Source organism: Onychomys torridus, chromosome 2 (assembly GCF_903995425.1).
Source record: "Onychomys torridus chromosome 2, mOncTor1.1, whole genome shotgun sequence".
In the NCBI taxonomy this organism is placed as follows: Eukaryota; Metazoa; Chordata; class Mammalia; order Rodentia; family Cricetidae; genus Onychomys; species Onychomys torridus.
Genome location: NC_050444.1, coordinates 78,831,392 through 78,856,299, shown reverse-complemented (window position 1 = coordinate 78,856,299; position 24,908 = coordinate 78,831,392). Strand labels below are relative to the sequence as shown.

General features: G+C 40.7%; 1 protein-coding gene across 4 annotated transcripts in view; it reads left to right on the top strand.

Annotated features, from left to right (window-relative positions):
• Lpar1 (lysophosphatidic acid receptor 1) overlaps window positions 1-24,908 on the top strand; it is a 119,635-nt gene that overhangs the window by 59,369 nt on the left and 35,358 nt on the right. For all 4 annotated transcript variants that reach the window (XM_036179547.1, XM_036179546.1, XM_036179548.1 and 1 more), the window contains one exon: window positions 7,692-8,439. In XM_036179547.1, the coding sequence (XP_036035440.1) occupies window positions 7,692-8,439 (748 nt within the window). The remainder of the gene's footprint in view (window positions 1-7,691; window positions 8,440-24,908) is intronic.

The following is a 24,908-nucleotide window of genomic DNA, read 5'->3' as shown; positions in this document are numbered from 1 at the left end:
TATTTCTATATACCTTTCTTTACTTCTTACTCCGTGGTTTACTGTGTAGTTGTGTGGCTGGCCCCTGGAGTCCTCCTCTTTTCCTTTTCTCACTCCTTGATTTTTTCCCCCCCAGATTTCTCCTCCTGTTTATTCTCTCTACCTGCTAGCCCTGCCTATCCTTTCCCCTGCCTTGCTATTGGCCTTTCAGCTCTTTATTAGGCCAAGCAGGTGTTTTAGACAGGCAAAGCAACACAACTTTACAGAGTTAAACAAATGCAACTTAAAAAAATGCAACACAGCTTTGTGTCATGAAAAAAAAATGTTCCACAGCATAAACAAATGTAACACATCTTAAAATAATATTCCACAATAGATGGGTAAAGCCTTGGCACCCTATCAAGCTGACATATGTTTGTTTTGGTCTCTTTGGCCAGTTCCAGTAGTTTTTTCAATGCATGTCTGTGCTAACCTTGAACTTGCATTTTCTGCCTTGGCCTCCTGAGTACTGGGACTCCTAGTTGGGCAAGTCCTTATTCCTCTAATTGTTTTTCCTAGTGTGAAGCTACCTTTCTTGTTACCTGCTCTGTGTGTGAATTGATAGTTTCTTCTGATCCATTATTTTACTAATATGGACATTGTTAAGATTTCTAGCACTATGAGTGGGTTTTAGTTCAAACTCACTGCCTCAGACAAGGCCATGTCTGCTTTTTGGTTGCATTTTAAACCTTGTCCTCACTGACCATGATAATCTGCTGTGGGTGTAGCCTATTAACCTTGGTTTGCAGTTCTTGGCTCGCTCAGAGAAGCATCTAAAAGACGACTTGCTCTATTTAAGCCTGCATGTCTTCTGTATTTTTCGTGGCTTTTATCATTCCTGTTAGGGACCACTCAGACTTCTCTGGAAACCTTCCAATGTGATGATGTTCCCCTTTCTTCAGCCTGGTAGAGAAGAGCCTTCATGAGAAGGCTCTCGTGATGAATGGTCACTGACTCACAGTTTGCTGCTGTCCATGGGTTCTTTACACACATGTAAACATCACTTGATGTACTATTTTAGGTGAATTTCTAAAGCATTTAATTATTGCACATTCTTCAGCATCTTGGGGAGCCTAGAGTTAAGCCATCTTGTAGTTCTTGTCAGTATTGTTTTGTGATCTTGAATTCTAGTGGGAAATCATGCCATTTTTCTTGTTTTTGAGTCTCTAAGAAGGATGGGGATTATTTTCCTGGTAGTAAACTTAATCACATTTGAATAAATTCCATGCTGCCTCTTTTTCTACTCTTATTAAGAGATAAGTGTAGACCATTTGCTTATTTTAGATTTAATAACTAGAAATGAAAAGGTCATAGAGATCTTTTATGCTTCCATTTCAAAATGAGAGAACTGGGACTCAGAGCCTCACCTACCATATTGAACACGTTAACTGGTGGACATTAGAATCAGAAAGAGACCTGCTCTGAGAAGCTCATATCCTCACACATTCCACTGTGTTAATAGAAATGGGACCATGTGATCCAGAGGAGATGGAGACAGGTGATCCCAAGAAGATGGAGACAGGCCCTCAGAGATCATGGGCCAGCCAGCCTAGTCTATTCAGCCAAATCCAGGCCAATGAGAGATCCTGTCTCAATAGCCAAGGAAGATGAAAAACAATACCAAAGGTTGAGCTCTGCCTTCCACATGTGCACACACACTGTGCATGTATACTGACACACAGATCTATTTGCACATACATATGCATACACAGAAGTGGAAAGCAAGTTGACTTCATTTATGTCATATTGTTGGTTCTTTACCCAGCATAGATTCAGATACCATTAAATCATGCCAGTGGAGTATGGTATTTACATTCTTATCAGATTCCCTACTGAAGCACATAGGTCTAATTAGTATTTTGTGAGCTTTATGCCAAGTGTTTGTTTTTCTTCTTGGCTAATGAGTGTGTAATTGCCTTGTGGGAGATTAAAAGGCATGTCAGATGGACAGGAAGTGGCTTCGTCAGGCACTCAGGTATATTACTTTGGTTCCCTTTGAAGGCCTAATGTTGAGCTGCATCCATGCCTGACATTCCATAAAGGCCTGGGAAGGTAGAGATGAGTGAGTGAAGGACAGAGAGACCTCAGACAGCTCCACAACAACACCCTTAGAGTTCAGCCTTGGCAAGTTCTTGTGACTTTGAAGATCACAGATAGGATGAGGAAATGAAGATGAGCATCTGCTTCTCAGAGTAGCCACTTAGGTCCCACCGCCACCCTACGCTTGGCTTCTGGGATGCAGTGAGCAGTACCGGAGGAAAGGGAGGACGTGTGAATGCAGACTTTCTGCCACGGAGGGACATTTCATTTAAAGATAATTTTATCTGATCTGCATATTTATTCCCTCTCCAGGGCAACATTTGTCAGCTTCTTACTCCACAAGGATTTCTAGTTGTAATGATTTAGACTGTAGAGTGATAGCTTTCATTTAAAAGTATTTACTGAATTTTGTCTGAGTACATATTCATACTGTCCCTATGATTCTAACAGTAAATATTGGTTTCTTTTCTCAAAGTGAAAAAGGAAACCACTTACAATCTTGCATAGATACATTGGGGAATCTCAGTCTTTGCCTTTTGCTCTTTCCTTCAGTTCAACCAGCTGGAGACCAAATGCTGTAGCTAGAGTTGTCCTGACTGTGGGCCAGGCAGGAAATTTGTATCTGGTCAAGACATATCTTTCTCACCCGCCAGACCCGCAGCTGCTCAGACCCAACTAAATAAACACACAGAAACGTATATTGCTTACAAACTGTATGGCCATGGCAGGTTTCTTGCTATCTAGTTCTTATATCTTAAATTAGCCCATTTCTGTTAGTCTATAAGTTGCCATGTGGCTTGTGGCTTACCAGTACCTTACATCTCTCTTGTTATGGCAGCAGCTGGCAGTATCTCTCTTTCCCAGCCTTCATTTCCCAGAATTCTCTTCTCTGCTTGTCCCGCCTATACTTCCTGTCTGGCTACTGGCTAATCAGCATTTTATTTATACAGCGATATCCACAGCAAAACACTCACATGTTTTCTTCAGTGTGGAAAGTGACTTTACTTCAGCAATCACCCAAATTACTGTTTGCCTCCGCACATTTGGGTAATTTTTGCGGATTGTCACAATTTAAATAGTATGTTTAATATGTTTTGATTTCTTCCTCCTCCTCCTCTTCTCTCCCTTATATGATTCTTACCTGAACAATAAGAGAACACGAAGAGACATTTACATTCCACTCCCCCAGCTCAAGTACTTTTGGTACAATGATAGATTTATTTCAATAAATAAAATAATATTAAATTATATCTCATGTAAATGGTTTCAGGAATTACTTTTATGTTTAGGTTTTTGACCCTTTGAAAACAATCGTATGTCTTGGGAGTTTTATGCACCAGTGGTTTTGGCTGTGTGTGTGTGTGTGTGTGTGTGTGTGTGTGTGTGTGCGCGCGCGCGCGTGCGCATGTGCGCAAGCGTTCGTGTTTATTAGTTATTTTCTTGTCATTGTGGTAGAGCTCCTAACAGAAACAACTGAAGTGAGGATGGGTTTATTCTTGTTCACAGTTCAGAAGTCACAGTTCATCCTGACTGAAAAGGCATGTTGGCAGGAGCATGAAGCAGGCCAGTCATAGAGAAGCAGAGAGCTCTGATGTAAAGGCCTTTAACTCCCTGGCTCCACCCCTACAGCCTTGTGTGAGCCAGCTAGGCCTCATGTCCAAAAATTCTATAACCTTTCAAAAGAGCATCACCTCCTGAAGACCAAGTATCCAAACCCCTGAGCCTGTGGGAGGTTTCCTGTGAGGTCATCTGCGCTGTGGAGTTCAAGTATCTTAAATGTTTTCTCTTATACAGCAATGTTTTTCATACCTTGGGTTTTGTCCTAAAGCAGTGGTTCTCAACCTTTCTAATGTTGGGACCCTTTAATATAGTTCCTCATGTTGTAGTGACGCCCCCCACTATAAAATTATTTTTGGTGTTACTTTATAACTGTAATTTTTCTACTGTTATGAATTGTAATGTAAAAATCTGATAGGCAGGGTATCTTATATACAACCCCCATGGAAGGGTTATTTGACCCACCCAAAGGGGTTGCAACCCACAGGTTGAGAACATCTGTCTAAAGGTTCTCACATTAGAAACACTGGGGTTATTCTGTTCTTTCTACCTTAGACATTTGGTGAGCTTGCTTTTTCCTTATTTTTCCTTTATGCTTCTAGAACCTTTCTTTTACCCTTGAGATTCCCAAATGTCATTAAGCTATAGGAAAATTGAACATCTTTTAACATTGCTTTGTAATTTACGTAAACATAAATTAGTACTGACTGTGTCTTTGTATTCAGTGGCTTTTCCTTGTTTGGGGCTCCGCCTCTCCAGCTGGACTCCAGTCCTTGGATCTTTGGAATGACTGGGTGTTTGTTTTAATCCTCCATTTCCTTCTTGTTGTTGCTGATCCTCTCATGCTGACTGGCTAGCTTACATCTTTTATTTTATTTGGCATTTCTATTTTCTAGGAATTTTATATATTTTTTGTTTTTTGTTTTTGATTTTTTGAGACAGGATTTTTCTGTGAAGCCCTGGTTGGCCTGGAACTCACTCTGTAGACAAAGCTGGCCTGGAACTCATAGAGATCTGCCTGCCTCTGCCTCCCGAGTGCTGGGATTAAAGTCGTGTACCACCGCTGCTTCTCTACTTTGTTTTTTGTTTATTTGTTTGTTTTGTATTTAGAAATTATTTTTCTTTGTGTTATGTTTGATAGGTACAACATGGCTTCCAAAGACAACCATCACTCAACCTACAGGACCTCTGAATGAGTGACCTTAGTGGGCAGAGGGGATTTTTCAGAAATGATTTTAAGAGATTTGAAATGGAGAGATGATTATAGATTCATAGCTTCAGGCTTCTTAAAAATGTTCTGCTCATAACCCCTTTGTACCTGAGATATGTTCACAAATGTCTGGGCATATCTGTGAGGGAGTATCTAGATCGAATTAATTAAGGTGAGAAGACCTACCCTATTCTCTCTCTCTCTCTCTCTCTCTCTCTCTCTCTGTGTGTGTGTGTGTGTGTGTGTGTGTGTGTGTGTGTGTGAGAGAGAGAGAGAGAGAGAGAGAGAGAGAGAGAGAGAGAGATTCCATAGACTGGAGTCCTGCAGTGACTGCAAAGGAAAAAGCCAGTTGAGTAGAGCATGTTTCACTCCCTGTATCCTGAGTGTGTTTCAGTCACTGTTTCACACTCTACTGGCAGGACTTTCCTCATAGACTGGACCATACTTTCACACCATGAGCCAAAAAGAAACCTTCCCATCCTTAACTGACTTTGGCCAGATATTTTGTTACAGCAATAAGAGAAATAATTAACATGGTAGCTGTTGCTCATATAATCAGAAAGTTCTGAATTTATGTCACCTTGAGATCTTCAAGAAGAGACTGTGTTCCTATGTTCACAATAAAGGGACTAAATCAATTACTAGGGATCCTGAGCTGGATAAAAGAGAAACTGGAAAATAGGGAGTGTAATTCATTGGGAAAAAAATAGAAGGATCAAGAAAATGGATGCCTTCAAAAGACAGAGGTACTAGGCATTGCAAGAGAAAAATTGAAAAACAAGAAATTATAATGAGTAATTAGAATGTTTCAAGTATTTCCAAAAGCAGGCAGTTCTGGCTGGTTGAAAAAGTCTTGTATGTGTGATCATGTGTGTGGGCAACTGGGGTAATGGAATAGGTCACTGGAGATGAAATCAAGGAAATTGTGGCAGGATCCTGTGCTGTTTTTCTCTTTGGGGGACAGGGACCAAGTAGACACAGAGTCAATGACACAGATTCTGGGAGAATGTCAAAACAACAAGCTCAGTTTATTCAGGAAGAGGCAAGCCTTATATACCCTCCACCTCACTCTGGGAGGAAGTCTGATGAATATGCATCAGCTGGTGTGACATGGCTGCTACTCATTAATCTAGGTCATCTCCAAATCATATCTCAGCTGCTGTTGCTAAGGCCCTTAAGAAGACCCAGGTTGGTTCTTAGAAAATATCTTTTTTACTGGTTTAGGTCAGCTGGCCCTCAAGCCTGTTAGGGATGAATCATTCCACAGGAAATGACAGTCAGGAAAAATCAATGAATTACCTAGAATAAGGGCAAGATTTGGGGTGGAATGGGTTGACACCATAGGCCTGATTTGTAGTGAGGGAGACACTGTGGACTGTACAGACCCCAAGAGATGTAAGACAAGGTCATGGAGTATGATCTCTTTGATGAAGAGAGGGACCAATAAATAATCATACAGCACTGATAGCAATGTGACTTGAAATGTTGGGATGGGAAAACACTGTGGATGTCATCGTCATAAGTCAAAAGACTAATCATTCAGGCATTTCATACTGTTGTTTAAAAACTATTTAGTATTTTGTAAACATTCATGTACAACCTCTGGATATTTAGTAGACCAATTAATCAAAAATATTGATTAAGGTGGGCCTGGATGTGCAGGCCTGCAATTGCATTTAAAAGTCCTAGGTCTAATCCCTAATACACACACACACACACACACACACACACACACACACACACAAACTGTCATATTTTCTTAGTGATTTAAGAATCACATCATGAGAAGAGGAAGAAGAATGTGAAATTTCTTCAGGGAATAGTTTCTAATTCTAGAACTTTCCAATGAACGGAAGGTCTCAGGAAGAGATTCTCCCCCCCCTTTTCTACCAGATATGTATTCCTCCCCCCATTGTAGTCTCCACTATCTTTTATTTTCTAACTTTGCTTTACTATTTATTGATTACCTGTATTCTATTTAGACCACCTCAAACCTTTCTGGACTAGAGTGTGAGTATAAATAGTATGCAAATATATTCCAACTGACTTTGATTAAAAGAAAAAAAAAGTAAGTAAACACATTTTAAAACAGCATCACTCTACACTGGAAGGCATATAACATCCTCTGAACTAATTATATTTTATTTCTTGTGGAGCAGTGTCAGGCATCAACTGCTTACATTAAGCCTTCCAAGGGGGAAGAAAGTTCTCGAGAGTCACAGATTGGTAGATGAATGCTGTTCTGGGGATGAAGAGTCCTGGGGGTGGGTTGTGCTAACCACAGGAATGTTGAACAGTACATGCTGGCTTTGGCTAAAGAATCTTTGATGCATAGTATGACCTTTGAAATGTTGGGCCTGATGTCCTTCTGGGAGCTTGTGTTACATAATGTCTGCCACAGGTCAAAAACACTGTGTGAGGCGAGAAATGCAGACTAATTGGCCAATGATACCATATCCAGAAATTACCTCTGCTTACTAAATAACAGGGCAGAGTAGACTTCCATAGGATAAATACTTCAATTGCAAAGTTCTGTAAGATTTTTGGCTATATTGGGCTTTTTAAGGAAGGTTTTTTTCTTTTCTTTTCTTTTTTTTTTGTATGTGTGCCATGTGGTTTTTCTTGTAAACTTCAATGACACACAACCACCAAGCAGAGACCTTGTCATTTATTTGTCTCACCATCTTTAATCTTGAGTACTAAGTGACCAGTATAGCTGTTGATATTATTCTGTGTCAGATTTCCAGATTCTTTGCTTTTATTTTAGGTCTTCATTTGCAAATGTTATCGGAGTCTTGTGTTGTCTGTCCATCTTTAAATTTGGATCTGGGGTTTCTTTTACTCATTCATTCATCTTCTTTTTCAGTTCACAGCCATGAACGAACCACAGTGCTTCTACAACGAGTCTATTGCCTTCTTTTATAACCGGAGTGGGAAATACCTTGCCACAGAATGGAACACGGTGAGCAAGCTGGTGATGGGACTGGGGATCACTGTCTGCGTGTTCATCATGCTGGCCAACCTACTGGTCATGGTGGCAATCTACGTCAACCGCCGTTTCCATTTCCCTATTTATTACTTGATGGCCAACCTGGCTGCTGCAGACTTCTTTGCTGGATTGGCCTATTTCTACCTGATGTTCAACACAGGACCCAATACTCGGAGACTGACTGTTAGCACATGGCTCCTCCGGCAGGGCCTCATCGACACCAGCCTGACAGCCTCTGTGGCCAACCTGCTGGCTATTGCCATTGAGAGGCACATCACGGTTTTCCGCATGCAGCTCCATACACGAATGAGCAACAGGCGTGTGGTGGTGGTGATTGTGGTCATCTGGACCATGGCCATTGTGATGGGTGCCATACCCAGTGTGGGCTGGAACTGTATCTGTGATATTGATCATTGTTCCAACATGGCACCCCTCTACAGTGACTCCTACTTAGTCTTCTGGGCCATTTTCAACCTGGTGACCTTTGTGGTCATGGTGGTTCTCTATGCTCACATCTTTGGCTATGTTCGCCAGAGGACTATGAGAATGTCCCGGCATAGTTCTGGACCCAGGAGGAATCGGGACACCATGATGAGCCTTCTGAAGACTGTGGTCATTGTGCTTGGTGAGTTTTGTCTTGACTGTTGTCTTCTTTATAGATTCCCAGTTGTCCTGTAGCCACACTAATTTATGATAGTGGTAAACCAGAGTGTGAATATTTATCAGGTATATATGCAGCATTATGAGAGAACAAGGAAATTTCATTTTGAATGTCTATGGCAATGTCAGCTTACCATTCTTTCTACAGTTATAGAACCAGCTAAATACTGGTCTCAGTACTGTTCTGTAAATGATGAAATGAAAGATATCATAGAGGATTTTTTTCCTGGAATTGAGAATTCCATAACATTCAAAGCCCCAAAACCACCAAGATCAAAGCAAACATAAGCCTCAGAATGATTGGTTTCATTGAGCTTTAAAAAGATTTTATTAGAGTCCATATTGTAAGACTCTTGCCCTGAGGACTTTGTTTTACAGATGTTCAAATGGATGGTGCTTTATATGATATGAACATCCTTTATGCTTTCCTACATAGTTATTTATTAGTCCATGTTTATATGCTGTAATTATGTTTTATTTTATTTTTGAGAATTTGATACATGTATACAATGAAATATAATTGAAGTACCTTTCCCTCCAGTTCTCCCTATATCTCCCCAACATGCCCCTCCTAACTTCATGTCTTTGATTTTGTTGTTGTTTGTTTATTTTAATTTTATGACAACCCACTAAGTCCAGTGTGCATGGCTGTGGGGCATGGGAAACCTACCATTATTCAATTCCTCCATAGACAATGATTCTTCATCCCCCCCCCCCCCCCGCAACTATCCATGAGCAATAGCTCCTCAGTATGGAGTGGCTCCTGAAGATCATCTACCCATCTGTGTCAGGATGATCTTGTGACTCTTTTGCCTGTCTTGACCTTCTGAAGGTCTTGTGCAGGTAACCACTGGTTCTGTGAGGTCATGGTTTAGACAGCCCTGTTGTGTGCTGAGGCAGCATCCCTCAGCACCCATCTCTATTCTCTGGCTCTTACTTTCTGTCTGCCTCCTCTTCTGTGATGGCCCCTCAGCCTTGGTGGTGAAGGTAGATGTGCTGTTTAGGGCTGAGCACTCAGGATCTCATTCTCAGCACTGGGACCAGCTCTGCATCTCTCCTTGACTACTGTCCAATGTGGAGAGCAGACCGGGTCTGTTTATAGCAGAAGCTGGGCAGACTCTCTATAACTCTTATCAAATTGTAGGCAATAGATCAAAGTTTTATGGAAATCTATGGTAGTAATATTTATGAAAATTAGTTTTGGAAAATTAATTTTCTCTTCATATTAATAGATATTAACTCACAATTCAAGATAAAGGTTATAATGTTCTTTCTATAAACTCAAATAATTTTTTTTTGTTGATTTTAAAAATTAAAATATATCAAATGATATATTTGATATATTTTATCTCTTTCCTTCCTGTAGTCTGTCCCATGTTTCTCTTCCATATCTACCTACCTACATCTTTCTTTCTTTCTTTCTTTCTTTCTTTCTTTCTTTCTTTCTTTCTTTCTTTCTTTCTTTCTTTCTATCTATCTATCTATCTATCTATCTATCTATCTATCTATCTTTCCCTGCCTAAATATATTAATATAACCTGTTCAGTCCCTTTAATGTCTCTTGTATGTATATCATTTTATGACCACTTTGTACTCCATAACCAATTAGGGATCTCATCCTTGAAGAAAATGACTTTTCTCACTCTCAGCAGTTTTTGAGACAGGCTAACCTTGAACTCACAATATATAGCCCACACTGACCTTATCTTGTAGACTCCTGCCTCACTCTCCTGAGTGCTGGGATTATAGGCAAGAATTACCATACCCAGTTTTAAACTGAAGTAACTTTCACCTTTAAGTTTAAAGTTTAAGTTTTCCTAGATTTAAAAAAAAAAAAAAATACCGGGTGGTGGTGGCACATGCCTTTAATCTCAGCACTCAGGAGGCAGAGGCAGGCAGATCTTTGTGAGTTCAAGGCCAGCCTGGTCTACCAAGTGAGATCCAGGGAAGGTGCAAAGCTACACGGAGAAACCCTGTCTCGAAAAACCAAAAAAAAAAAAACAAAAAAAAAAAAACCCAAAAAAACCATGGTAGTGATCAGTATGAATATATGTATATATTTACATACTCAGAAAATAATTATAGAAGCCTACTAAGTTCTAGGCACTGGAATGGCACCTGGAGATATACCCACCCAAAAGACATTTGGAGAATACATCTTTTGGAGGATAGAGAAACTAAAAAGTATACTTGGTGATAATTTGTTTAAAAATTACCTAATTGAATCACATCTTATTCATAGACTGTATTGAGGTTAATGTTTGATCACATTTATTAATCTTAAAGCACACCCATATAAACAAAACATGCCACCAACAAAATGCTTGTAAGAAAAACAAACCATAGCTTCTTTAGTGGCTGGGGATATGGTTGTGTGGTAGACTAACTTTTCTCTTCTTTTTTCCTTTACTCTTTTATTGAAAATTTATTTTTTCATATAGTATATTCTGGTCATTTCCCCTCCTCTAGTTCCTCCCAGACCCTTCTCACCTCTCCCCCGATGCAAATCCACAGCCTTTCATTCTGTCATCAGAAAATAAACAGGCAACTAAAAAACAAAAAAGAATAGGAGAAAATAAACACAAGAATAAAGCCCAAGTGACAGCACACGAAGCGTGTAGAGATGCAGATGCACACACACTTGCACACCCAGAAATCCCATAGAAACACAACTGGGAAACCATAGTACATATGCAAAAGACCTGTAACGTTAAAAAAAATCCCAGATAAAGAATTATGAGATAACAACACTCCCAAAGTACTATTGAGAGAATTTTGTGTTGGCCATCTGCTTCTGAGCCTGGGGCCTGCCCTTAAGTGTGGTTTGTACACCCAGTGAGACTTTATTGGAGAAAACTTAACTTTTCCTTTGTGAGCAGTTGTCAAATGGAGATAGTTTCTGGGTAAGGGATGGGGGCTTGTGTCCATTTCCCCTCTCAGCACTGGGACCCCATCTGGCTTAGACCTGTACAGGTCCTGTGCATGCTGCCTCAGTCTCCAGGAGTTCATATGGGCATGTTGTGTCTAGAAGGCCTTGTTTTCTTGGTGTTCTCCATCCCCACTGGTTTTTCCAATCTTTCCACCTTTTTTTTCTGCAAAGTTTCCTGAGCCCTGAGGGGAGGAATTTAATGGAGACATCCCATTTAAGATGGAGTATTCCAAGGTCTCTCATTCTCTGTACATTATCCAGTTGTGGGTCTCTTTATTTGTTCCCATCTACTGCAGGAGGAAGCTTCTCTCATGATCACTGATATATAAGTATATCAGAATGTCATTAGGAGTCATTTTATTGCTGTACTTCCTTAGCAGAACAGGAGTACATGGTTTCCCCCTAGGTCTGTGGCCTATCTAGTCTAGGGTTCTTGGCCACCTGATCAGTGTTGGACATGGGTCTCATGGAGTGGGTCTTAAACCCAACCAGATAGTGGTTGGTTACTCCCTCAACTTTTGTGCCACTACTGCACTAGCATGTCTTGTAGGTGGATGATCATTGTAGACTGAAGGGCTTGTAGCTGAGTTGGTGGTTACCTTTCTCCTCTACTAGAGTGCCGAGTACCTTTCAGTACCATGAACACTAGTCAGTAGGGATGAAAGTTCTGGGTAGATGTAAGACAAATTGCTAAACAGTCTTATAAATAAAAAATCCAGAGCCAGATATTGGGGTAAAAACTGAGAGATCAGAGGAATAGAACAAGCCACAGCCAACCTCACCTTACCAACTCCTCAGCCTCCAGAGAGATCTACTTCCTGTATACTTATGCCTATATACCTTTAGTGCTCTGCCATCTTACTTCCTCTCTCCACCCAGCTACATCATTTCCTCTTTCTACCCATCTCTATCACTTCCTGTCTGTCTGTACAGACCTCCAGACCTTTATGGTTAACTAGCACTGGGATTAAAGGCATGTACCACCACACCTAGCTCTGTTCCCAGTGTGGCCTTGAATTCATGGAGATCTGGATGGATCTCTGCCTTCTGAATGCTAGAATTAAAGGCATGTGCTACCACTGCCTGACCTCTATGTTTAGTATAGTGGCTAGCCTTTTCCTCTGATCCCCAGATAAGCTTTATTGGGGTGCACAAATAAAACATCACCACAGGTAGGCACCAGCTCTACTTCTCCCTATTAAGTGAGTTGTGTAGATGTTGTCTTCAGCAATAAGGGACTTACTATCAGTTTGTGAAGATCAACCAATAGCCTTGACAATATCCTGGGTTGTTTGGGAATTTCCATGGGGCCCCTTTGGCTAATAACCCAATTAGAGATAACCCATTCCTGGTACTGAGAGTTTCATTTGGTGTCTAGAGGTAGACTGTTTTTCTAGCAGGTTTAAGACCCCAGATTAGATCCCTAACAATGCAAACACACAGACAAACAAACTTGATTTCAACTTTGCTACAGAAATTGAGTGGAAAAGTTCTGTAATCCTCTGCTCTCTGGAAAGCACAGTAGGGTAAATAACCTGGGATTATGTGGCATCTCTGAAACTGTGGTTCTCACTCATTTTAGTCCATGGAAGGAGATGGAGCACAGATTACCCTTAAGTAAGTTAGCATCCCTGAAAAAGCCTTTACTCTGTTCTTTTGGGTCAGGGCAAGCATGTCATGATGATCCTCTATGGCTGTATTGAGTGTGCACTGTAGACCTGTGAGAATGAGATTTAGGCCATAGACTCAACAGCCCACCTGAACCCCTGTCTAACTAACTGAACATTCAAGAAGCATCCTCACTGGGGACACCATCACCTCAGATATGAGGTGTCTAATTCCATCCAAAGTCCAGTGAGCACAAAAGAAGCTTCTTCCTTGTTTAATTCTAGCAAAGCCTTTGAGCATCTCTATACCACCAGACAGCTTCACCTGATCTGAAGAAAACACATTTCGGTTTACCATGGATATGGTCTGTGTGTGAGATGAAATGTATAACCTGTAACATTTTGCTTCCGTTTTGACTTAGACATTTGTTTGCTGGCCATCTAAATGTTGATGGTCACTATGACATGGGTGTGTGTCTCTTCTATTTTAATGTCACTGATTAGTTCACAGAGGACTAAATGACTGTGGTAATGGGACTATGAACCCACCAAGTTCTTGCTTTAATCTTGACCTTTGCATAAGATCCAGCATATCCACATCACATACTGCATTTAATGATTCATGTAAAATTAACATTTGTGCCTCAATGGGTTGTTTTTCCTCCACCTTAAGCAACACTACCACCACCCATCACACAAATTTCCAGTGTGTGTGTAACAGAAGTAGTGTCTTACTATCAGTCTCCATGAAGACCAAATGCAGTTACCTTTCTCTGGAATAAATAATAATCATTCTGTGGCCAGGGAATGGAAGATGTTTTAGAACATGGAAAACTCCAATTGGAATGATGCGTGAAAATAATGCGTGAGGCAAGATGAGAATATGATTGTAATTTAGGGAATAGAGTTCAGTAAATGAATAACAACCTTATTTGAGAAAAGTAGAGAGAGTGAGAGGATGTGTAGGATATGCATAGGGGAATGGTAGAAAGCCCAGAATAGAAAATTCACAGCCCAGAAGAGTTGGGTTTTTGTCACAGTAATGCCCAATGTCTCTTGTGCCATTCGCTCTCCTGCTGGAAGGGGTGGGTCTGGTTATTTGGAAGACTTGGGTTCATCTTGTGGAAATGAGCATTGTCATTGGCCTGATGATCATTTCACTATAAATTAATTGACTGATAATCTGGGTTTTTGACTTTAGTTTTTGCACAAATGTTTTTTAATATCTGAAAATTATGATCTATGAAGATTTTCAGCCTGGGGAAGGACAGCAGGATCAAATGCTTTGTTTTATTGAATGCTCTGTGTAGTCTTTTATAGCTGTCTGGGTCAACGTAGGTACTGAACAAATAATTGTTGAATGAATGAATGAATGAATGGATATGGTAGGAAAAGCAAGTTCCTGAGCTTTCAAGATGGAAGAACAGAGAGAGCCTCAGTGAATTCACTATCATATCACTTTAGTCAGCTATAAAGGGAGACACACCTGCCTATACTTCTGTTATGTTCCATAAGTTTAAAATAAAGCCAGCTTTTTACTGAAACAGGGTCTCACCATGTAATCCAGGATAGCCTTGAATTCATAATTCTTCTGCCTCATCCTCCTGAGTGCTTCAATTAAAGACCTGCCCTACCACACTGACTAATAGTCCATGACTTCTAATTAGAATGTGAACAACTTAGAAAATGACTAGCTACTGTGGGTATTCAGTTAATAACAAATCAATTTTATTTTGATTTATTCTGGGCTGGCTTTGACTTATCACTTGTGTGGAAAAGCTTTTGGTTTTGCTGTATGAGAATGGTCAATGGCATTTAGACCTGTTCAGTGTTCATGTTCAACAAGCATTTATTGGTCAACAACTGAGTGCCTAAAGAAGACACATCTTGGAGTTTTACAATGGCAGCATTGGTTAGGAAGCATGAACATGTAGATAGCTGCTTTTGAGTGAGTACTAGGTCTTAATAAGAATTTCATTTCAAATATGTGCAGCATTACTTGCTTGTCCAGCACTCAGAGTACCTTTGAGGTTTGGATTTGGAAATGACAACCCTCCAGAACATGGGTACCATGATCACTTTGCTATCTTTTCCCTGGTGGTGAAAAGGGAAGTCTAGGGACTCTTCTGTAGCTTACTCAAAGGTAGTAAGTGTAGGAACTAGAATTTCATATGACTCATGACTTGGGTTCCATGATCTGTGTGTGTTTTACCTCCATATCATGCTGCCTTTCAAGAGTAAAACTATCCTATGTCTTCTAGGAGAGTTTGCAGACCAATGGGCTTTTTGTGTTGATCCTAATACTTTTCCTTGATACTGCTAAACCCCACCTTTGCCTTATTTCCAGGGGCAAAGAAAGCCTTGGAGTTGTGTTCTTTTTCTTTCTCTTTCTACTAATGACCCTCAGGATTCACATGTTGTCCACCATTTCCTGTAGTTTGGTATTGCAGCACCAATAAACCAGTTGCTTCTCTCTGAGGGAATGTTTTGTTCAAGGTGTAGTTGATTCCCCTGTTCCTTGTCCCAGTGTGAAGCTAGGGAGAACCTCTCCCCCAACCCCCCAGGTCAGGCTTCCATCTGCTTGACATTTTACCAAGAATTCCTTGAGTCGGCTCCCCCAGTGACTCAGGCAGAGGAGGCGTTCTTCCTTATTTGACCACAGGCTGTCTTAGGATGTGAGTCCTTTCCTTTCTTGCTCTGTTATTTGTGGTGATACTTCTACTGAGGACAATCAGCCAAGAGGACAACCAGAATTCAGGAAGGAAAATCCTGGGGATGGTGTGGAGGCTTTGACATCTGATCCCGGAGAGGCATATAAAGTAGAATAAATATAGGGCGTCAGGGTCATCTTTCTTGACAAAAAAATACTTTTTTTTTTCTAGTTTGGTACATTTCAATAGCCAGTGGTCACCAGTAAGGATAAATTACTCATTATTATATAGGTACTTTGTGCCAGAGTCAACACTCACCACCACTCTTAAGTGTTGTTTGGATTAACTATTAGAGAAAGTTTCATTTTCCCCCCATTTTACCTTGAAGTGCCTGGTTAGTATATGGTGAGTAATTTGTGGAAGGTCTTTCTCTTTTTAAGTGGCAAAATGGAATTCAGCTGTAGGGTTGGATTCTCTGCACTTTTACCACAGGGTGCTGACCTTGAGTTCTTTCACTTTAATTCAGTAAATCTGATGAGTGCTAATAATACATTAAGGGGTAAGCAGACCAATGAGGACAATCCTTTGTAGTGCTTATGTTGGAGAAGCTAAGAAAGTGCTGTAAAGCAGTTGGCTCCTTGTTTTGGTAGGGATAGGGGGACCCTGAGTGATGGGAGGGCAGGACTCCCAGAAGAGACAATATTGAGTAGATTTTGTGTGTGTGTGTGTGTGTGTGTGTGTGTGTGTGTGTGTGTGTGTACATGTGTGTACATACACAGGCCACAGTTTGACAGTATGTGTCTCCCTCAATTGCTTTCTCACCTTATGTTTTGAGACAGGGTTTCTCACCGAGCCCAGAGCTATGATTAGCTAGACTTGCTGGCTAGCAAGCCCAAGGTTCCCCTGAGTTCTGCCTCTTCAGCCTCTTCAGCACTGGGCCTTTTCATGGGTGCCAGATGCAAGCTCCTGTCCTCATGCTTGTGTGTCATGCACTTTACCTTGAGTGGGTTCTTGACAGGTGTAGAAGAGGAGTTTGTCATACTGTGGTGTGGAGGCCCAGGGTTGTGGGGCTGTTGTGGGGCTGTTGTGGGGCTGTTGTGGGGCTGTTGTGGGGCTGTTGTGGGGCTGTTGTGGGGCTGTTGTGGGGCTGTTGTGGGGCTGTTGTGGGGCTGTTGTGGGGCTGTTGTGGGGCTGTTGTGGGGCAGGGAATAGTGTGAGCAATGGTTATCACCCTTGGGGAACTAAAAGCAGTCAGGTATGATTTGCATGCAGTGGATATGCTAGATAGAGTATTGACCAGATGAGGGAAACCTTCAAAACATCCTGTGGAGTTTGAGCTTCAGGGTGAGTGATAGGAAATGCTGAAGTACAAGTAAAAATGAGCATCAGATCTTATAGGTAGGGCAGTACACAAACTGTGACCCAAACCAAGATTCTTGTAGTAGCAAAAGCAGACACTGGCTGGTTGGTACCACAGGTACGACCCCACACATCCTTAGGAGACTAGGCACATATGGTTCTTTTTTCATGTGCATACTTTCTGGGTTCCTGTCCTTTGCTTTTTCAGTGTGAAGGTCCACACCAGTTTTGTTCCACTACATAAAAATGACAGGAAGAATTATTTTTTTGAAGACAATTGTCTGTCCTTATTCAGAATTTCAGAGTTTAGAGTCTTTAAAAAAACCAGTCCATTTACCTCCTTCATCTTTCAAATGATGAGTGTGAAGCTCTCACATTGAATGATTTCCTTCTCAGTTGGCACACAACCCAACCCAGGATCCAGAGTACTGATAGGCATGTTGTTTTCTGCACCCCAGTTCCACCCACATTTTCTGTCATTTCCTTCTTTCTGAACACCAGTATGTATTTGTGTGGCTAGCTGGAACTGGCTTGAAACATTAGGGCTGTGAAGGTAGCAAGGTCCCATGGGAAGGGCTTCTTTGATTTTGGCCTCTTTATAACCAGCTGGTAGTCTCTGACCTGAGGCGTTGACACATGACATTCAAAACTGAATTGCTTGCATATTTTGTAGCTCTGACATATGTTACAATTGTGTTGACTTTCTTAGTAGCAGTGTGGCATTAATGGTTTTATTCGGGTGTGTGTGTGTGTGTGTTCTCACTTTTATTCACTAGCTTGGTTGCCTTAGATCCCGATGTTGGCCTTGATTATCTGGGTGACGATGGGCAAATTACATCCTCTCTGTGTTCATTTATGTCTTCGTACCTTTACCCATGAGATAAGTTGGCCAGTTTGATTTTCAAGATTCCTTAAGGTTCTATTTATTTTATGAATAAGATTGTTAAGGATAGGATGGCAAACCTGGAGATCTTTCTAGTGGAAAACTTAGAAATAGCATCAGAACACAAACAAGGACTGTTCTCTCTGTACAAAGTGCCTTCTTCTCAGTGATTCATATTATGATGCTCTGTTGAGCATTAAACGCTGTGGCGCCTTTATTGACAGTCATCTCTGAGAAGTCAGTTTTGACATTTTATTTTCTTATGGAAACCTGGGTGGCAGTGAGGGAGGACTTCCCAGTTGGTCCTGCTGCACAGAGAAGGGAATAGACACAGAGTCTCTTCTTCCCTGGCCGCAGGTGACCGAGCTACATACACACCCTGCACTGTGGAAGGGAATTAGTGCTACCTCAAGTGTCCTTGGGTTCCAGTGGCATCCCTGTGAAGGCCTCTTTGAAGAAGATTCTGAGGGATCATTCATGAGAGCCTTGATTGTTTGGCCAGTCCCTGGGTTGACTTGGCCCTATGAGTGGTGGCCAGGAGAGACACTCTGCAGACGTAATGCTGCCCCAGCCCCAAGCCCCAAGCCCCAGAGAAAACACCTTTCCAACGGGAGCTCTGTGTATTCTTTCTTGTCCATCTCCATTCAAATATTTTTACTCCGAAGAAACCTTCAAACAGAAACAAAACCCCCAGACCACATGGACCCAACAGAGTTCCTTTTGAGGTGTGGACAGATGATCCTTCATGGAGCTCTTTCTTATTTTAGGTCTGTAGAAGTGACTCAGGCCTCTTAAGCTGAGACATTGAATGCTAACTAAGGTCATTCTTCCCATCCTTAAATGGAATAAAAGATGCGCATGTTCCTTTACTTTGGTGATTTTGAGAAGGTGGCAATCACTCTTTCCAGGGGTTATAAACTTAGATTTGGAGTGAGATGGGACAGTTTGAATCTTGGCTTCTCACCACAAGCTCCCAGGACCTAAAAAAAATAACTTCAACTTCCCTTAACCTCTGTTTTGAATTAGGGTTATAGGAACTGATTTCTTTATATGAAGTACATTGTTCAGCCTGTCCCAGAGAACATTTACTATAGGAAAGAAAGGTGTCCCAGGCTAGTGAGTCTTAGCCACACAAGCAACTATCCCTCCATCTTTTTCAGACACACTCATGTCCACAACTACCCACGCAACAAACCCACGATTGCACACAATGGCGGTGTTTCATTTCTCTGACACAGTATAAAAGACCATTGTATTTTATTGAGCAGCTGGCTCTGGAGTAGGTTATACATCTCATTGTGAATGTCTTTGCCTTTTCCACACAAAGGAAATGACAGTTTTGATCTGCTTCACTCCCCATAGGTAAATATAAATGGGATTGGCTATTAAGAAATGTTTGGGAGTGAAAGATTTCACTTAGCCAGTATCTCTTTGAGTGCCGTTGTCTTTTGTAGGTGGGTCTGCAACAGCTGTGGTGCAGCTAGCAGCCCAGAAGCCATGCAGATCTAACTCCTTTCTCTTTCCTTTTGATGAGTGGTAAAAGTGATAGAAGGCTGGAGTACATGGGTAAACTGTTAGATTTGTGACCTACAGTGTATCGCTCCCTTTTCTGGTGCTGGGTAAAGCACTGTGACTGAAGACAACACGAAGAAGAAAGAGTTTCTTTTGGCTTGTTGTGGCGGAGGGATAAAAGTCCTCAGGTGATGGCAGAGTGGAGGCACAGCCGCAAGGGGTGGTCATGGCAGAGCAGGAGCAAGAAGCTGAGAGCTCACATCTCAATCCCAAGCACAAAACAGAGAGAAAGAGTGACTGGAAGAAGGTAGGCTTTTTTTTTTTTTTTTTTTAATTTTTTATTTTTAAATCAAAATCTGCCCTTGGTGATGTACTTCTTCCAGAAAGCTAAACCTAAACCTCCTATCCCCCCTAAACCTCTCCCAAACAGTCCCTCCCTCCACCTCAGGATCAAGTATTCAAATGCCCAAGACACTTTCTCATCCAAAGCACCACAGATAGGATCAGGAGACCATGTGCAGTCCTCAGCTGCTCCTAGCTTCACAGTGTGACCGCCTATGGGACCTTGAATGTAGCTTCATTCTAGGAAGAAAAGGAGTAAGCCTGTCTGCTTTCCAGTGCCACCTCACACTCACTTTTGAGACTCACTTTGGACATTTCATGATGGTATCGTGTAAATGAGATCTTATACCGTGAAACCCTATAGGACTGTTGGATGATAGAATAAACCCTGTCTCAGGGGCTTTGCATAGATTGGTTCATTACAATAGAAATGTATCTGTGTAGCCTGAGACTCAGTGTGATTCATTGTCTACTCGAGGGACATTTGTCAGAAGGTGGTTCTCACAAAGCAGTTCCATATCCTGACTGCTGAGGATATTTGTTAGGCTAAGGCCCAGTTCGAAATTGTTCATAATATTTTATTTTTACACATGAACTGAAGGTCTTCTAAGTCCTCTGTTAATAAAGAGGAATGCAAAGGCCAGTGAAAAATAGGACCTGTTCTCACAGACTCCCATTTCAGTAATTTCAATAGTAGTATAGCAAATAAAACAGTATAATGTGGTAACATGTACAAGGACTGTAGGAATGTCACATTGCACCTGAGCAATGTCTGGAAAGGCTTCAAGGTACAGATGGAGTTGGAATTACATCTTATATGAGGCCTACAGGCTTACCAAGCACATGTAGGGGAAAGAATTATTTCTGTTAGATATTCTTTATATACCGAGTTTAATAAAAAAAACAAATACAGTCATTTCACTGAGAATGTAATTATTTTATCATTTGCATATGACAGTAATCTTTATTAGGGTTATGACTCTCCATATAAGTTCTTGGAGATATAATTTGAATCTTCCATGATGGTCAAACAATATTTTTTATTCTCATGTTACATATATGTTACACTGGTGTAAAGTATTCTCTCTGTTTCTATCTCTCTATCTCTATCTATCTGTCTGTCTGCCTGTCTATCTACCTACCTATCTATCTACCTATCTACATATAAGCTATCTATCTATCTATCTATCTATCTATCTATCTATCTATCTATCTATCATCTATTTATCATCTGTCTATTATAGATACTCAGTATCTTGAAATCATCATATTTTGCATTACTATAACCTATTCTCTCTTAATGTAATATATATTAGACTCTAAGTAGATTAGTATCAAATAGTTACAAAGTAGATGGATTTTGAATGGGTACTAGTCTAGAAGAAATGAAATAGCTTTCTTTTTTCAAGATTTTTAATTTTGAATGTTATGTGTATGAGCATTTGCCTGCATGTATGCATGTACCATGCTCAAGCCTCATGCTCATGGAAGCCAGAAGAGGGCATTGGATTTATTGGAACCAGAGTTAGGGTGGTTTTGAGCTGCCATCTGAGTTCTAGAAGCTGAACCTGGGTCTTCTGCAAGAGCAGCAAGTGCTCTCCAGCCCCTGGGATGACTTTCTACATGAACAAGTTAATATCCTATGGAGAATAGGAAGGGCTTTATAGTGAACTGTATGTGTTTTATGACCTGGAAGATCATTACTGTGAAAACTTGACACCTACATCTGAAGCATGATAGGAACATAGTTTACTGTGGTACTTTACAGGCTGATGTGGCTGTGTGGAACTGCGGATTTCAGAATGTCAGTCATTGATTTTCCTTATCATTATTACAGCAAGCGAGTTTCAGGACAGCTGTTATATCTAGAGATGTATATTTCAGATCTTTGGAACACTAAACACAATTTATGATTTTCTGATACAGATAGACTCAATATGTATGCACCTGGGGTACATACACACATGCATGCACACATGCTCATAAACTTGGATTGTCTAATTTAGTAAATAAAATTATTGCATATGATGTACTTGTACAAGTATATAGTTGAATGATGGGGATATGTTCTGAGAAGTCTGCTGTTAGCACATGGCTGTTGTAAAAGGTAACATTTGTTATCCATCTATTCAAATTCAATTGGACATCAAATTTAATGGAAATTCATTGGGTATTTTATAAAGCAATTTTAGATGGGAACCTATTCTATTGAGTTCATTTTTTTTCTTTGTGTTTCCATATTATCCTGGTGATAAATTTAGGCCCAGAAAGGGCTTAATTTATTATAGTGGTTTCAGTGAGAAATGTGCTCTATAGGCTTAGGTGTTGAACACTTGGCCCCTAGTTGGCATGCTGTTTGGCGAAATGGTACACTCTTGCGGTGGGGCGTGGTGCAGGCTTTCAGATTTCATAGCCTCATTCTATAGCATGTCTGAACATGTGCACTCAGATTCTTGCTCCAACTGTCTTCATGGACTTTCCCCCTAGAACCATAAGCCAAAATAAACTCTCTCTTCCATAAGTTGCTTTTTGTCATGATGGCTTATCACAACAACAGAAGGTAACTAATATACTTATTTACTATTTCTAATTTTTATTTAGAGTTGTCTGGAAATAAATAAAGGGTCCTTTCTAATGAGAGAACTGTATGGTTGTTTCTCAGAAATTACGCATGCACTTGTTTGTGAACAAATGGTTTTGCACACCTCTGGGTCAAAATGGAATTATTTCCTTCTTTTTTTTTGTGGGGTGGGGAGGTTCAAGACAGGATTTCTCCGTGTAGTTTTGGTGCCTGTCCTGGATTTCGCTCTGTAGACCAGGCTGCCCTCGAACTCACAGAGATCCACCTACCTGCCTCTGCCTCCTGAGTGCTGGGATTAAAGGTGTGTGCCACCATGGCCCGGCTCCCTTCTTTTATGCATTCTTTGTCCTACTATCTGAAAAGAAGCATTTTAATTATATTTGCTTGTCACATAAGCAAAAACCTATTTTTTACATTTTTGAGATAGGGTCTTATACTATTCAAAGGCTTGAAATTCACCGTGTAATCTAGGTTGGCCTTGAACTCATGACAGCCCTGCTTCAGCCTTTCTTAGGTTGGGATCATACATGTGATCTGCCATGCCAGGCTAGTAAAAGATTTGTTTTCTTGTGTTTATTATAACTTGGGTATTTTTTCTTTGTGGTCTAAGCTACAGCCTGAGCCTCTGAGAAGCTTTTTATTCATGTATTTGCCCGAAGATGATAGAGTCTAGACTGAGTGTGGTCACAGCTTTACTTAAACCCTGGCAGGTCTCCTTCATCAATAGTGGACATATCATAATGGTCCAAAGCAAACACGAAGTTCTCACAGGGTGATACAGCAATAACAGGGTCTTTTTGAAGAAATGGGATTTAATTTGGCATCAGGAGGCTGGAAATTCATGGCTTCACCTATTTACCCTGCCTAAGTAGACTTTTGTTACACAAAGAGCAGTGCATGTTAAGTAGGCTTTCCATGAGTTCATTCTCAATGGGCATGTCTGTGCCTCAGAAAGCTTCTCTATGTGGCAAATGTGGATTCATTCACTGGAGGTGGTTTTTTTTTTTCTCCTAGGAAAAGTGAAATTAGGTGTAAAGGAGCCTAGCCTTAAAGGACCCACAACAGAGACCTGGGGACAACGTGTTGTGCTTACAACTGATGAGTCACCATTTTGTTGGAAAGTGATTTGCTCAGCTGACCTTGCTGATTCTGTGGTGTCCAGCGTGGCCCTTTCATACGCTGGCCTGGTTCGAAAGGAAAGGCTATGCTGTGGCCCACGCTGCAGTCCGTGGGTTTCTGAACAAAAACGGAGATGCCATAGACAGTCTGCAAAGAATGTGTGGTGTGCATATGTGTGTGTGTGTGTGTGTGTGTGTGTGTGTGTGTGTGTGATATGTGTGTGAGGAGTGTACACCTGTGTGTGGTGCACATGTGTGTGGTGCATGTGTTTGTGGGGTGTGTGTGTGTGTGTGTGTGTGTGTGTGGTGTAGTGATTAAATAAACAACTGTTGTGGAGATGAAGCCCCGTCTTTATCTGACTTAGTAAAAGGGGAGATGTTTTCATGGCAAACACTTTCTAAGTCTCCAAGCATATACCCCACAGTATTTAAAACCACTAATAACTGAGAATGATTACTTAAAATGGGAGCAGATGCAGGAGACAGTGTGACAGTAATACTGCTGTGCTCTAGATTACTGTGCCAGTGTGGTACAGCAGTAAGACCAATGAAGTTCTGTACTAGAATTTTCTAGTGTTTTATTTAGTTTAACCTAGATTTTTCCACCTCTGAAGCAAGGAATCTGTCACTAATGCATCTGTGCATGAAACAATACATACTGAAGTTGGAAATGGGGGCAGGAAATATATTTCCACATGTGTGCTTTGTTCTGTCTGCAGCATACGGCGTAACAGCTTGGCGCTGTGACAGAGTAACTATACTATCGCTTGGCAGTCACTGACTCATAACTATTATTATGGTCAAGCATGTAGTTCTCTTTCTATGTGGCTAATTGTGTCATGCAATAATTTGGCCCATGGTTTTAATTAGATTCTGATTACAGTTTTTTTCCTATCTTCATAACTGTGGATATTTGAATGCTAATCCACATGGGGATGGATTTTGTTGAGGTCATTTTCTGAACTGTGTATTGTTAGTTGACTTCCATCTTGGCAGTAGTTTAACACATAGACATACTTAGAATATCTTCAGTTTGCTTCACTTTTTGATTTAACTGAAAAATTTGCAGTGTTAAATCTTTTCAAATAAGTTACACAAAGACTTAATTTTTAAAATGTTATTCATTTTAATATAAGTTTTGACAACTAAATCATTTTCCATTATGAATTTTTATTTTTACTTAATTTTTCAATGTATATCATATTGAATTATATAGTACTTGGCTGATTTCAGTTTTATTTTTAATCCCCTGACCCCCCCCCTCCCCATGACCAATTTTAACTTTTGCTGGGTCAGTCTTTTTAGTCTTAAGAGAGTTTCTATAAACATATGTTGATGGTGATGGCTAGTGTTAGGTGCTCACTAATTATCAGAATTTATTGAGTTCTACTTTGCCATACATGGGTAAGGTTTTGACCAAGAATTCCTCCCTTTGTATTCTGGTTCTCTGAG